The sequence below is a fragment of the Bombus pyrosoma genome, linkage group LG1 (assembly GCF_014825855.1).
Source record: "Bombus pyrosoma isolate SC7728 linkage group LG1, ASM1482585v1, whole genome shotgun sequence".
NCBI lineage: Eukaryota > Metazoa > Arthropoda > Insecta > Hymenoptera > Apidae > Bombus > Bombus pyrosoma.
This window is the reverse complement of record NC_057770.1, coordinates 6,489,402-6,506,407: the sequence shown is the minus strand read 5'-3', so window position 1 is coordinate 6,506,407 and position 17,006 is coordinate 6,489,402. Positions and strand designations below refer to the sequence as shown.

General features: G+C 37.3%; 1 protein-coding gene across 27 annotated transcripts in view; it reads right to left on the bottom strand.

Moving 5' to 3' along the window:
• LOC122575689 (patronin) overlaps positions 1–17,006 on the bottom strand; it is an 85,562-nt gene that overhangs the window by 59,648 nt on the left and 8,908 nt on the right. Inside the window, exon 1 of one of the 27 annotated variants that reach the window (XM_043745971.1) lies at positions 5,509–7,029. The exons of the other annotated variants lie outside the window; for them this stretch is intronic. Within the exon in view, the coding sequence (XP_043601906.1) occupies positions 5,509–5,616 (108 nt within the window). The 5' untranslated portion in view covers positions 5,617–7,029. Of the gene's footprint in view, positions 1–5,508; positions 7,030–17,006 lie in introns of those variants that run through there. 27 annotated transcript variants of the gene reach the window in all.

The window sequence follows — 17,006 nt, the reverse complement described above, 5'->3', positions numbered from 1 at the left end:
TTGAAATGCAATTTTACTTTCTAGAAATTCTAATTTGAATAAATTTCGCGATATCTACGATCCTAATAAGACTTTCTCAAAAAAAAAGCTAGCGAAACTCTGCAGTAAATTATCCGTAAGGAGACCAGATATGTTGTCACGGATGAATAAAAAGTGCTGGAAAGCGTTGATCAGCGTTACCAAACAAGGAAGCGGCTGGTTCTCACATTTCGATCCGCCTACAAGGATCACAAAGGTCTCACGGTGAGACTGAACAAGAATTCTCGAACGTTTAATTCTTTTAATTTCGCGAAACGATGATTTCTTCGTAAAAAAACGCACAAAAAATACCCAGCATCTATTTTCATTGCTTCTGTTTACACGATTTTTTCACCGAGATAACGAAAATTACCGCGAACGAGCTTAGAAGCGGAAACGCCTGCTGATCGATATATAGAACAAAGTTGTTTATTTTTAACAGCAGTTCGAGCAACGTGAAAAGTTATCAAATACTGAGAAAGTTTAAAAATATTTAGTATACCTTAAGTCAAACGAATTTAACAAGTTTAATCAGTCTCTACCTTTTTATTGGGAAATATCTTTCTCGATATGTTCGAAGAACATAAAGAAATGCCCATATAACTCTAAATAGCGATACATACGTATCTATCACTTAAAGAAAAGTAAGGAATTACACGTTATCAAAGTTTCCAGCAAGCAGACACGACGCCAGAGACGAAAAGATTTCTTTGCAAGCTTCTTAACAAATCACGTGATTCGCGAATATTTAATTAGCATTTCATTGAGTGATAAACAATTCCAACCATTTCAAACGTCACATTCGTAAAGTTAAAAGAAAGATCATATGTAAAATATTATTTTAAGCAAACGTCTCTCATTTGAAGTACTTAACAACTACGACCAGGGTTTCCTACGATTATATCTACTTTCATTCTGAAACTTCTGGCAACTTTTAATTCTGTAACGTTCTAAAACATATGTTATAGTTCTTTATACAAGACTACTCTTTCAAGGTTCTGAGATAAGTATCGTGCGGTTCAGTCGCTGCAGCTCGAAAGCTTTACCAAAAAGGCATCACTGTCTTCCACATTCCGTAACCAGATCCTTTGAACAAAGTCTTTGTTCTTCGGTAATGCGACGTCGTCGCGTCGCTTGCCATTGGGAAAACTATCTCACGCACCCTCTAAACAGTCGTATCATCGCCAACACCTCATAGCACTCACAGCACGGCGACTTTGAGTCGCCGGCTATCGACTTTCCAAACATTCACTCAAGCACCCTACCGGGGTTTTTATCGAGCCCTCGGCCCAGTTATAAATTACGGTAAAGTTAAATAGCAACGGGCGTACGTACAGGATGCGACCACATAACATGTACAGGCACGAGGTGAATGTTTTTGAAACAATAAGAACGAAATATGGAATAAATTTTTTCATTTGAGGTTTAGCTTTCGAGAAAATCGAGTTTGGAAATTTATCAAGTATATTTGAACATGGCATCTGTTATTCGGACGCACTCTGTATCTGTCAATCGAATTTTTCGTGCATGAGACTTATAATCCATCAAGTGAATGAAGATTGAAGACAAACGATTCCTTATAAATTGATTGGTTTTTACAAAATTTCACTATTGTTTCAATCCTAATAGCGTCCACTAGTACGTTAAAGTTACAATTTTTATGAAATTGTTATTAAAAGATTCTATATTACTTTATTTCGATAAAAGGCAACATGGAAGAAAAATATGCGTATTGATGGAGCAGTGAAATGTTGAACTGCGAAAGGTATATGCATGTATAGTGTTGCTACTATTTTCAGGCGTGGTGTATTCGTGCGGTGATATTACTTTTACTCCGGGCTACCTGGCCCATTTTCTAAAAACGAATTTACAGTATATCACACAGCGAATAAAACGAAGAACGGAAATGAAAACTGAATGCACAATATAAAACAAAACACGTTGAAGTCGGAAAAGTCGGCGAATGTATATAATCTGATTGCATGATCTTGATATTTCTAACAATGAAGAAAAGCGATAATAATGGTTACCACGTTTAATTACGAGAGGGTTAACTCGATAAAGAGAAAAAAGAAGAAGTAAAATAATAAGAGGTATTTTAAAAATTCATCCTATTATCATTTATCTCTGCATCCGTCGTTCAACGTTCTAATTAACCTTACAAGACGTTCATTTAAATTCTTCGCAGTTACTATGAATATCATGCTCCGTTACACAATAGTAAGTTTTCACGTTTTTTTTTATCTCTCTCTCTCTCTCTGAAAAGCTTCTCGTCGACAAATTCGCTGTATCTACGTCGTTGACCACACCTGGTCGATCGATTTTAAATATATTTTTTTCTTCATAGACATACACGTATCATGAAGAGCGGAGAAAAATTTCTAATTTTTAAAAACGGTGAAACTTCAACAAAGGAAATCGATTGATTTCTATTAGCGCTTGATCTTGCCGTTATTAATACGCGCTTGAATCATTTTTCGATTAATACAATCGATAAAATCCATCAATCGTAAAATCGAAACGGAAAAACGCAACTTTCGAAAGCCTTTTTTTTCATCTAACGCCTGATCAAAAACTCATTAATACGAAATTATTGCGTCGATCGATCACCACCCACGTTCGTTAAACCGGTCATTGTTGAAGTAACGAGAGATTAGAGTGTCTACAGTCTACACATTCATCGGCGACAACGCGGCCAGGGAGACGGCGGCGCGACGTTACGCCCAGAGAACTTTATTTATCAAACCATTGCAATTTCTTGTAACATCCTGACTGGTTTGCAAAAGTAGGTACCCCGAACGTCATTCCGAACCTACGCGTTCACCATATCAATCCACGCAGAACCGAAAGGAAGTGCGAGATGCACGCAGACACGCGAAGCGTACGACTACACTAGCTCTTGTATGTTGAATACGTGATCACCCTGTTAATTAGTTGTGCAACGAGTCGACAACACCCAGAACATTGAAAATCTTCCGAAGCGTATAGAAAATTACACCGTGGCGATCTATGGGAACGCTTAAAAAACGCCCGAGAGAATACAGAATGGACAAGCAACGCAAAGTGCCATTTTACGTTTACAACCGAAGGACTCATACGACAAAACTCCTGTCGGATTTCCTCGATTTATCGGATGACACAATCTGGTAATCAGAAGCGAAGCGAAATACGAGGAAACCGGTAAGGAAATAAAACTTGACTGGTTTTACAAGAGTAATTACAAGCATAAAATTTGTTGGCTTGTTTCTCGCCATTGTTAAACGAGCAGATTCGTTCTTGCGCTTCTGTCACCGAAATACTCATTTTATTGGACTTTGGCAATCGTAGCGTTCTTAGACGTTGCTTTGCCGCATACCGAATCTTCAGTCTTCTCAACTGAACGTGGATAATAACTTGCACACCTCTATCAGAATTCCAGTAAATTGTCCTTTCTTTTTCCCTATAAAATATCTCCCTTGCTGAGAAACCGGCGAGGATCCTTTGTTACCTTCGGGTAAAAGCAACCTTAAAGAAGCAAAAAATCTCGTTTGCCCTAACGCTGCTAGCAGAACATAAATCGACAATGCGGCATCGCTAAAAATGACACCATTCACGATCATTACTGTTCAGACACCGTGACCATTTCACGGTTTGAGAGCGAAATCTTGTCCTTGACACTATTGTCCTTCGTCACTGCGGTCATACGACGAGCAGTTCTAGTAAACAAGTGAGAATAACGAAATTACATACACTGCATCCGAAATGTGTTCCTTAGCTCGAAACGCGTCACGTACTAGCATTAACACGCGGTTGCAATCTCGCTCATAAATCTAATTATGGTAGCTTGTGACCTCGAACAGTACATTGAACTAGAAACTCTTCCTATGAAGAGTTATTGAGATTATTGGAGTGTAATTTATCTTAATTCTATCCAAGCATACTTTATATTATTTATTAGAGCAATTTTACACTGTAATATTCATTATTTAACAGATAAGAACAAATTGCTATGTGTAAAGCGTGATACGTAAGGTTCTCTAAAGTATCGAAGAAATTGAAATAATAAAATTCCATATCGGAGATGGAACGTCTGTGTAACAAAAATTCATACGTTCGTATCATTATAATTTCCAAATGTCTAGAAATGACAAATGTTATTCAACAAAGATAACGTTATACAACGATAACATCGCTGCTATCGAAGAAATTGAAATAATAAAATTCGATATCGGAGATGGAACGTCTGTGTAACAAAAATTCATACGTTCGTGTCATTATAATTTCCAAATGTTTAAATGTGACAAGTGCTATTCAACAACGATAACATCGCTGCAAACAAATGGAACAATAAAATTGAATAATGGATGTAGATTAACGTGTGTGTAATTCATGAATCACATAGTACCGTAGAAAATTTATCAAATTTTACAAAACTTATCGAGTGAATCTTTCACAACTTCGTCAATACGTTATTTTAATTTTAAGTTCAATTTTATACCGAACAAAAAACACGATTGCAAAAGCACAAACTTATTTTTACAATCTCGATCTACGAGTTGATTTTTTCCACGCGTAAACTACTGCGTCTCCCGGCGCGGCAACTGCCAATGAATCGCGGAAACATCGTAGTAGTTGCAGATTCTTTTTCATCGATCAACGATAAACGTCGATGTAACGGATATACATTTACCCGATAACCTGTGCAACCGAAGTTGGTTCAGCGAACAACTACCAGATACAACCGATATCGCGAAATTTCCTTCGAAACTATCTCGTATCGCAATCGTTATTAATTTTCTACGCGGCCTAGTTTTCTCTTAAATCGAGCAAGTAACACTAGACAACGTGCATAAATAAACGCGTTAAATATACGCCGTTAGTTTAGTCAACAACCTTGCAAATTAATGGCGAAGATTTCGAACTGTGTTCATTATATGAAACCTGATTTCAATATCCTGCTCGCGTTTAATTTATTTCTATACACGAGTTATATCGTACAGATAAAATCATTGACGAAAGATACCGCTTTACAGGAAACGTATACGGTAGTCTGAAAGAAAGGCTGAATAATTTCATGTAAAATCAAAATCATTGTAGATAAAAGGTTTGCTAGAAACGTACGTCCTACTTTTGATACTTTTTAAACGCGAGTTTAATATGCAGCGATTTTCCTGTCCAACTGCGAAGCGGTAATCCTCGAGCTATCAATTTGAGGCAAACTTTTATAATTTGCTTAATATCATCCTCTACCTGAAGGCTTCGTCTCATCTCCAACTCAACGTCATAAAACCTACGTAGCTACGTACTTTATACTTTCACGTTGCAATCACGGTCAAAAATTTCAAGAATTTCGCGCTCGGGCATTGCAGAGCGAAGATAAAAGATAAGTTTTCCAGAAGATCGTTCGATAAGAAACATTATCGCGGACAAGGAAAGATTAATAACCGCTGTAATCCGGTAGTCTACATTGTGTCTAGCGTGATACTATAGATAGAGAAGCTCGTAACTTACGTAAATGGTGGTTACAGTCGCGTTTCTAACCATATCTCTGACGTCGTCTATTTCCCGTCTGGATGTTCCAGGCGCCGTGGTGGGCGCCAGCATCACTTCGCTAGCCATCCTAGAAACTGTTGTTTGTTTGGAGAACGTCACCAGAAATACCACTGTGCACAATACGACATCGACACTTTCCAAAAACTCATCGAACCACGGCGATGATTTACGAACGTTGCTTACGAAATCACTAAATTCCGACACTTTCAACCTCGAATTATTTAAAAACCCGCCGTTCCATAGTGAGCCGCGATTCTTTCTTCTTTCACGTAGGAAATCATCAATTGCACGTAAACTATTAATTACACGTACAAAACGATATTACTAGTTTTTCTGGTTTCTCCGTGAAATATCTCCAAAGATAGAATTTCTGTTTAATAAATTTTTCATCGTACGTACATTTTTAATCAATTTTACACGTAGCAATTCCTTTTATCTTCATATCGAAGTTAGCGGCAAAAATTAGAAAACGATCAAAATGCCACAGACGACAGTGCAAAGTAATCTTTCGTATTCTGACTATTTCTGGATTTACATCGTAAGAAGGAAGTTCGTGTCGAAGGTCATCGGGAATCGAACACGATAGCGTAGAAAAGATTTATATAAAATATTGGTCTGTAGAGATTCGTACTCATAATTTCCGTCGTAACAAAGTCGAGTGCATTCCTGCGATATAATCTCGGAGTGAATCAAATTTCACGTGGCAAGGAGCCAGAGACTGATCTTAACGCAGTCGTCGCTGCAAAACTGATTCAACCGTGGCGTCGCATAAAAGAACGATACCCGTTTGGTACATTGTCGTTCCTTCCCGCGTATATCTAGCACCGCTGCTATCCATTATTTACATTACAAAATACGGCGGAGAAACGGGCACAAGGGAAGCAAACACAGACAAAAATATAAAGATACTATCGATCCTGAAGCTTCTCTGAACGTGTCCTTTTTCCACTATATCGACCATACAGAATTCTGTTTGGTCAATTGCGTGATATTGCGCGACCTCGGCGTTCACGGATCTTCGAATAGTCACGAGAATTGAATAAAAACCGAAACCGAACACTGGCACAGTTATAATAGAATCACTTTCGATCCATCAGCTTCTCTGAATATCCTCCGTTGCTACGGTTCGATTACGCAAGATTCTCCTTTATCGACCGCACATTTTAGTAATCTTCGACGGCGTAAAAAATGATGTAAAAAAAAGAAACCAACTTGGAACTTTTAACGAAAGCACGTTAAACTCTACTCGACGTAAACGTCAATCGCTATTAAAATCAGGCTTCCATTATAATTCTCCAACAAGCCGATAATTTCAAGCGTTGTACACACGATCCTGATGAACTGTGTCCATTTTCCCTGGGAAATCGTTAAATGTCCGTGGGGAAATCGACGGGCCGTTAATCAGCGTGGCGCGCCGAGCCGCTAGAGAACGGAACTGACCGCGAATACCAGAAGTGTTCCGAGTTTGGAGCGAGACTAGAGGCGAAACGTGGCTTCATTCTCTTTCTCGGTGTGTGCCAGGCAAGAGAGGAGCGAAAGAGAGCTCGTATATGTGTATGTGTGTGCGTGTGGAGAGGACTCCATGGTGGTGGCTGCGTGAGTCAGCTGGCGTACTCCTCTAGGCCTCGTGCACTCGCACGAATATCGTTAGGTCTGTGGACGCTGGAAACCGGAGAGGGGGAAGGCGAATCATTGTGATTCATATATGTAGTAAGTCGACTGGTGGTAGGTTGCAGAAGGCGTCTTTTCACAAGGGACGTGACTGGACGAGATGCTCTTCCTTTCGTACTAGTACCGCAGTAGAGTATAGCGAAGGACGCCAGGAAACGAGAAAATCGTTCTTAATCGAGAGACCGTAAATTACGGCCCGTAATGAACCGCGAGGGCAGCGATTCGAGGAAAACTGCTGCGAACGAGTCTACCCTGAACAGACGATGAGAAATTTCTTCGCTCGATCGTATCGCGTAGAGTCGAAAGTGCGTGAATGTTAATTCGCTGTTTGCTTTTGTCGATGTCGAATCGCGAGAGAAAGCGGTACGATAAGATTGATTCTCAGTGGAATTTGTTTGACAAGTTGTTTGACGTAGGCGTTGTCCGGACTGCAAATCTTTCGTGCGTTTTTAAATATGACGAGATACACGACGTATGAAGATACGGAATTATACAGAAAGGAAATAATTTTTATGCATTTTCGCTGATTTACTTCGCCATGAAATAAAAGATAATACACCGTATAATAATATTGTTCGTCTGTTGTATAATATTAACGTCATGCATTTATAATATGCAAAAGTACATCGCATGCAAGCGCGCGCGCATTGTATGTACATGAAGCTTGTAACACACGTATGTAGAAGTACGTGATCTCGTTAAAAACCAAAATGGATAGACTTTAAAATTTCTGTAACTAACGTAACGAAAGGAATTTCATTGCATCATCGGAACGGGATTTTTCCTTGAACGGGAAACGAGCATCCTCTCTTTAATAGCATAGCATGATATAAACGAGTATGAACACCATATAGCTTTCAGTTAATAGAAATACATTTGTTATTCCCCCCTTTGCAAATCCATCGTTCCTTAAATAGTCGATAGAAATATACTTCCCAGCGGGAATCAAAGTTAGCAGAAAATAAGTGTTGCTTGCTGCGATTAGTTATACCTGTAGCTACCGAGTAACTCTGTATGCACTGCAATTAGTTATTCTGTTACCGAGAAACTCCGCAACCACTGTAATTGACTATTTCTCTGTCGAAATTCGGAAAACTTTGTAGCTGTGTTACCGGAAACCTACTCGTTTAGTACTCCCAAAATACATGAAATTAAAAGCAACGTTACTTTGTGACGTTGCATGTTACCGAACGATGACTTTTCTCTACATCGTAAAACTGAAATTTCGCATCACGTTCGTCAATATGTTTTCCGAATAGAAATCCGAGGTAAAAGAGCCACGAAAGGAACGATCTTTCAAGGTAATACAAAGGAACAATTTAAGAATGATTTTGAACAAATTCACCGAATTAAGAAATGTAGCGGTACTCGACAGCAAACTTTCCAACGGTTTCTGTCCCGTGATTTGCTACAGTAAGACCCTATCCTTCGGACAAGATGATTGACAGATGTCGAAAATTTTCATAGCATATTTGCAATTGGCCTAAGAACTCGTTACAAATCTTAGGATTCTCTAGCTAAGGTTCTTCAAACGAACAAATAGTCTTTTTCTTAGTATTCCCTAAATGTATTATCCCTCTAGCAACTTTCTCTCGAGGGCGGTTAGCATCCTTCCTCAACCATCAATCTAGAGATTAACAAATTCACAACGGCTTTCATTTTCCTCACTTTTCTAACGAAGGCTTTCCTCGAAGAATCCGATGATCTTGTATCCTTAGACACACCTCATTATAATTTTCCTCTGCAGCATTCTCGTGACGGAAAGTCAGTTGGTAATTGGTAGTTGGTAGTTGACTAGAGTTCCTTGACGCATCAATCATCATCCGAACTTGTACCACGCACTCTGCTGAACGCCATCGTAACGCATCGTCTAGAAATCGAGTTGTAATCGCCAAGTACGAACCGCTAAGTATAATCGGGAGCTCTACGTAAAGTGTACATCGAAAATATTGTTAATAAATATACTGTTAATTATACTCTAGGCTTTCTCCAGCACCTGTCACGACCTATCCACCTCAGAAATATACATTGCATATTTTTCCTACAACGGTTTAATAACATTTTTGCGTTACGACTCTCAACTTCGTGCTATACACAGCGAAGAATTCTTTTGTGAAACGTACTAAACACGTATTACAATAATAAAGTTACTTTCACAAGAAGCTTAAACAGACAGTAGACTTTGTAAACCACGCTATACTCCATGCTTCTATATTTCTTTGCGATCGAGAACTTCTGGTAGCTATTTAACTCTTCGCGAACTTCTACTGGCAAAAGAATGTGTATGAAAAAGCATGGTGATCTCGTTTTTTGGAGAAGCTTACTACACGAGAATATTACAAAATTGCGTGCATCGGTTCCCTCTTGAGTACAAGCGTGAACGACTTATTTAATCCCATCACGTTTCTCTATAGCATGGAACCTCGCCTGATGATTTACTGTCATGGAACACTGCTGAGTATTTGAACGTAAAATACATATGTACGTCGTTATCTCCTGAATCGCGATGAAGTTATACATACATACTAATTTCCATGTAAACGAACGATCTTATTCTCTCTTTCCCAAGGAAATACTTTAGAACGTAATAATAAAGATTTGATTCACAAATTATACTACTTAATTCATTTCATTTTCAATTACAGGAAATTTATACCAGTTTTTACGACAAGTGAAATTTTACAAATCTTTTCCTTTCCTGACATTTCTAATTTTCTTACAGTTCTTTGATTCTATTACAGCGACGCGTGAAGATTTTTAATTTAAAAAACCTGGAAGTATTCTTCGCACATCTTTCTTTTGCTTCTGTGATAAGTTACAATACAAAATTTAGGGAAAATCCCTTCGACTCTAACAGAGCTTGACTATTTACTATGCTCATATATACTTACTGTTCGTCAACCTTCTTGATACATCGACTAAAAGAGCAATGATAAATTTCCTATCGAATTTTGTATTTTATACGAACAACGCATTTTCAAACATGGTTAATTTACTCGAAATTATTTTAATTACATCCGTTAATGTATCCAAAATTGTGCCAGTAAATTATTTCTAAAGTGCTCTTAAACGCTCTAAGGCGAGAAGTTCTTTCCTGAATCACGAACTACGAACGATTCGTTACATGTAAAATTTAAATAATGCTCTAGGTGAACGAAGATGCTAAAACATAATTTTACAATTTTGTTTAACACGCGATGAACTTGATTATGAATATGAAATGAAAGTTAAAGAAGCCTGACTAGAACATGAGAGACCATTAAAAAACTAACGGATACATATTATTACCGCATAGTGTGCATAAACGATTGGATAAGTAGGTAAAACAGTGAATTATTGTTGACAATCGTTCCCATCCTTGACAATCGTATTGTATAACGGTCGTGATGACGATCGTCCATCATCCAATTAAAGAAAGGCCTAACATCAAACGTTAAGATCCTCCAATGAGTTCGTTATACAAGAGAATATTGCTATGCCGTTATTTATTATGGTAAAATAATCGAAATAGGATAAAACGATATAAACAGAACAATTAATTTACCAATTGAGCAATTGTATGGAATTAAAGCAACTATTTATTTATTTCTCCCTCATTTTTCTACTCTTATTCTATTTTTTAAATCAATGTTTACGAGACTCAGTTTAAAAGCGTAATAGTTATTAAAACTATCGATTAAAAAATTGTTGGGTTATAAAACAGAATAATATTGATTGCCTATCATAAAAATTGTAGTTTAATGAGCAAAATTACACTTTGAAAGAAATGAAAAATTTATATTTTCGATTGATGAAAAAACGGATAAGAAATTACATCTAAATTAATGTTACAACCTACCGTATCCATAAAATATTAGAAATTCAACATGATTAATAAGATAGCAGACATTTCAGCAAATTAACAGCTTATTTACCTGAACCAATTCTCAAATATTATCAGAAAATCTTGTTTGCTCTGAAAGCGTACGTTGCCATAAATTTCGCATACGTACATATATCTGAACTAAACGCTCGTTCAACTAACTGAGAAGGTTAAAGAACAAAGACTAAGGAAACAGTGTGTAGTTACAAGTTACGAGCAAAGAAACCTAACTAGCAATAAACTTCGCCATGCTATGTTTGCCTATTGTTCTACTAGTGGCAACATTGTAGCTAACATTATTACGTCTCATCCTATGATTGCTATCATTAGTAATCTCATTATCATTCTTCGCAATTTAATAATGTAAATATGACAGATATCTAACAGCGCGATAAAAAGCACAGCAGAATATTGCAAGTACAGCTGCGTCGTAAATGTACCTCGTTCAACGGAACAAAATACACGAGGATTTTCGTTGGCAATTTTACGACATGTTCTCGAAAAAGCAGGTTATTTTTGAGTCAGAATTTTAACACATCGCCGGCGATACTATTCATCGCTTCTACCATATACTATCGTTCATGAGCGCTTATCATCCGCTTACGCTTCCGCTAAAAAAGAGCTTCAGACTGTTTATTCTATGGAAAGGGAGGTTGGATTTTTTTAATGGAAAAAAATAAAATAGATATTTCAGCTTTAATATAAACCACCGCTCAAATACATCCGAACACTTTGGCAAATTTGTGATAATAGTACGTTAAGTCGTATCTACCGAGCTTTTTCTACCTAATGGCGAATTGATGACTGAAAGCGGTACTTATCGCCTTCTTACGGAGCTAGAAAATTACAAGTTGAAACTCTCTGAAGAGAATTAACAATAATAACATACATTTAATCGTAACGCCCCGCGTTCGAAAAAAATTATACTGTCATCGACTCTATGGAACGTAATACGAGCTGGAAAAAGAATGTTCGCGTATCTATACTGCGTAGATTAGTATCTTTACGTTATCTAATGCAGGTGAATAAACTACGTTGCGTTATCAAGTAAACTTTATACGTTTTGTAGGAGAAGCTAAATCAAGAAGCGTATCGAAAAGTAAACACGCGTAATCAGGAAATTTTATATTACTACACAGTCACGTTTTATTTTATTTATTGTTTTTATCGAGAGATAAATTACATCGTGCTCTTCTATAGAATTTAACTCTTGATTCGTTTTATACACGCACGCATCATGCTTTCATTTATTTACAAATATATCCGAGTTAGGTTACCTTTCTACTTTCTATATTGAAATATTAATCCTCTGTGATGCTAATTTGAACTTTATCTTCATAAATCTTGTTTTATTTACTTATCACCTCTATGATATTTTATTATTATCTCGTTGTAACAATACCGAACGGCTTATTTATAGCAACTATTGATTTCCAGTTCCCACGTCGCGATGACATAAACCGTACTAATCAACTATGATTTAATTTTCTTGGAAAATAATTATCCTTAAAATCGAAATATCGAATAATGTTCAAAACGTTCAAAATTCTTAGTAAAGTTAACAAAAGTCGAGTATACCTCTGTTACGCCCGGTGACGTACGTACGATACTTGCTACGTCAATATAATTAATTGGACCGTAATAATCATAAGAAACTGCCGTAAAACTAAACATTTCGATGTGACCGTTAAGGTCAAGATGTTCCTTATGGTTATTCATCCACTAGGTAACAGTGAGGAAACATGGGTTTTCCTATTTTTCCCAGAATTTTCACCCGTAAGCGACAGGTGGTGGAGCAACCAACACTCAGTAAGAGTATTCCTTTGCGACAGCATCGTCACCGAACTTTACTGGATCTACGACTATAGATCAGTCAACATCTCTGCACTGGGTTCGCTAACTCGTTCAACTCAGTCAACATATATTCATTAACTATACCTACTTTTGATAAGTCATCTAATTAATATATATATACGCAACGAGCGTAATTATCTTGTCTACAGTTGTTGTTGGAATACATTATAACGTGTTACCTCAGCGTTATAATTAATTCAATTACCTTTATTATCTTAAACGAATTAGAGGATCGATCAGTTTCGATTGTAAAATCGTAACGGGAATTGACGACTCCCGTTGACGCGCTTCTTGAGATCGCGTTTCTCCGCGAATGGTCGACAAAACTGTTGAAGGTCACTGCTTTTAAGAAAACTCTACATCTGGTCTTTTTAGCTTTCTAAAGCATTGAAGCCATCGACAGCGCATAGACAAAAGACTGCGACGAAGGCAGGCCATAAACAGTCGCAAGGCGACGTTGGCTTCAGGGTTTTTCAGTTATAGAGTAACACTGCTGGGGTGCGGATCTGGACCAGCTCATATTATTATTTCAACTTTTGTATCTTTTTCACTTCCGTATTTCAAATATATTTTCTACCTTATAATTTATCCACGCGTCTCTCTCATTATACATCTAATAACCTCAACAAAAACAACCTCTAAGTAACTCAACGAAACTCACTATGAAAATAATATTTAACGGCTTCGTTTAAACAAACGAAGGGATTAGCCAGCGCGTGGAAATGTTGTTCTTTCTCTCGCTAATGCATCATTTATCGCGTGAATAAAGGTTTCAATTCTTAATTGAACCGATCGCTCGAAAGGCTTTTCTCTATGTTGGTGACCTTTGTTCGAGTCTGGCGATTTATCTTCGCGCAGCCTCCGAAGCTACACTGTGCAGCGCAGGATGTACCAAACACTGTAAATGCACGCGTACAACACAACAACAACAACCTATCCCATACCCCGACGCCTCTACCATTTACGAGTTCTACATGACGCTGATATCTCGCGTTTGCCTTCGCCACCCACGCTCCCTTCGTCGTATTTTTCTCAGTCATGGATTACTGGATTTCGAAATTGAAAAGAAAGGCGCGCTTCGTGGCATGAACCGTCGCGATTTTTGTTGAAAATACGATCTTTGAAAATTCCATGACTTTTCTGCACACGCGGCTTTACGATATAAACACAAATGAAAATAGCGGATAAGCCGATGGAGTAAGTCTCTTGAAAACTATTTGTTGTTGTCAACTATGTAATTCTACTAACTATTGGTTAAGTGAAAAAAATAAAACTCGGATGTAGAATGTTAAAAATCATAATTACTTAAATCTTCTAATCTCAAACATGCTAAAATCTAGGCAATCGCAAAGGTAATTGTATTTTTCTACGATCTCGATACTTACTTTTAAAGTATGTAAACTGTTGTTGTATGTAAAATAGTTAAACTGTGTTAAATTAAATTAAATGTTTAGAGAATAATTTCAAGGAACAACTACACCTACGAGTATCCATTCGAGAGAAGAAAACACAAATTCGACGTTCAAAGTTATCTTATATAATACAAATACAAAGGCGAGCGCCTCGCAAGGATGAAACCAACGCAATATGAATCGCAGCATCGTGTAACGTGTGAGAAGCGAGTCAGTCACAGGTATCCAAGGCATACATCATGAACGTTTCGATTACCGTACAAGGTATCGTCAAGGTGTACCACGGCGATTTTCCTCTTGGAAAGATAGCTCGTCAGAGTTGACCGCGGAGGCGATTGTTAATGTAAAACGTCCCGGAAAAGCCTCGATAGTAAGTAGTTCTAGCCTAGAGAGAGCACTGGTCGTGACCAAACGTGATCGATCAGTCAAGATCATTGGAACAAGCACAGCTTTATTTAGACTGGTGGATACAATGACATAGGCTAGTCGCAATTAACCATCCATAGCTGGATTTTTGTACGCTATGACATTATGTGTCCAAGAGTAGAGTATGCTCGATTTTATTCTCTTCCTCGTGACACCGTTTGTATTACAAGAAGAAAACGAGTTTTCAAATGGAGATGAACGCTGAATGGATTTAACGTGTCTTTCTCCTTTTTTCATCTCTCGGTGTAAAATAAACGACGATATAGGAATGGACGAAGATTGTTTGATTTTTGGAATATGGCAAATGGAGCTGAATATTGGTAATCCTGTGAAGTCGATTTTTGGTGACGATGCGACGATACGAATCTCTGATACAACAGTTTCTTTTTTTTTGTTAATTTTTTGACGAGGTATAATTTGGCCAAGTTTGTCCAAATAAAATTCTCATGGTAGCTTCCTTTTTGAAAGATAGCAGAACGAAAATTTGGCGTTGCGACGAAAAAGAACATGCGGCGCTGACACGAACATTTTTTATTTGATCACACCTTTTTTTTCGACAAACGGACAAACGAGAAAATTGAACAAATCGTAAACAGACGAGTACCAATAGCGATAAAAATTTGCACCTGGGAATACCAACTTCACAGGGCGAAGCAAAACTCACGAATATATCAAATATACATCCAACCTGAATGCGTACAGCCGCAATTTTCTCTGACACACGAAGATCCACCGAATTCGCATAACCTACAGCAAATTTCTACGTGTTATCATTCAAATCATCCGCGCGAAGATAAGTCGAGTGCTCGCTCGGTGTTCGTCCGACTTTAAGTATGTAATTCCCAAGTTAAATAGCTTTGCAGAAACTGAAACGAGAGTATCGAAGTGATACGTTTCCATTAATCTCCTCTCGGTCACGTTGCAGAGAATCTGCCGATGTACCTAACACACTGAACGTGCAAACGGACTATTCGAATGCAAACGCCATTCAGTTTTTATTACCCGCTACCAAGAAGAGAGTGAAAAAATGTTCAGAAAGTAAATAGCGTGGGCTATTTATAGGAAACGAAGGATGAATACGATTCCAAGCTCTGAATGAAGTCATTCGACCATGTGAAACGATGATGATGCCCAGTGAGACGAGACCGAACGATTTTAGATACTAACTCCTTTCAGCAATGTGCCTTTGAATATCGTCTCAGCCATTCTCTCGTCTTTAAGTCATTCCTCTCAAACGTCCAAGTTATTAGAGTCTCAGATTGGCAATCGATTCCTAAATCACCCAATATATGAGATATTTGGTCATTTGGATTATATTTTGCATCGTGTATAAGCTTTTTATTCCTAAGACGACAAATTTTATTTTCTTTTTCATTTTTAATAGGGTTGACAACAGTTGCTAAGGCTTCGTGATGTTGCCAGAATATTTTCTCCGACACGGCGCGGAGTTATGCGACACACCTTAGATTAGGTACTTTGTTTCCGCAACATTAATCAGCGGAAACAATTTAAGGCTTAAAGATCCTTCTAGATAGCATCGTCTATAGCAGCTTATATACTTCTACACGCAACGCTATATTAATAAAGGCACGTACTAAAATATTTAGAAAGATGTACGAATATTTCTGATAACGAGACCGTAAAAAGTGTATACTTTTTAATTTAATACAAAAAGCAAGCTAATCGTTTGATATAGACTAACCGTTGATGTCTATTTGGTCTACGGTAGTGAGGAAATGGCAGAATTAATCAAATATTAATTCCAATGAAATTTTATACATTAATGAGAAATTAAAAGATATTTGTCAAGAGCGCGGTAAAATAAATAAATAAATAAAGAGTGCCGTGTAATATTTTACTTGGAAAGAGGTATATTAAATTTCTATAATCTAACATATTCTTCGTATGATATTTCAAAAATTATCGGATACTACTCCGCTTTCAACAAATATAAAATAAATTCGTACATGGTGGAATATTTAGATCGAGAGCAAAGTGCCTTCGATTGAATATTTTTTTTAAATATTTTACAAAATTCCATTGAAATTATATCAGGGTGGTTCACGTGGTTGCTCTCTAAATTCTAACTAACCACTTATTATTAGATTGGGCAATCTCTAAATTTGGAACAAGTGCATTGTGAAAATCACTTTCTTCCATTAATTTCACTTTATTTAGATCGAAGCATACGTGTGTCAAACCATAGACGATCGGTGCTATACACTTTGTTT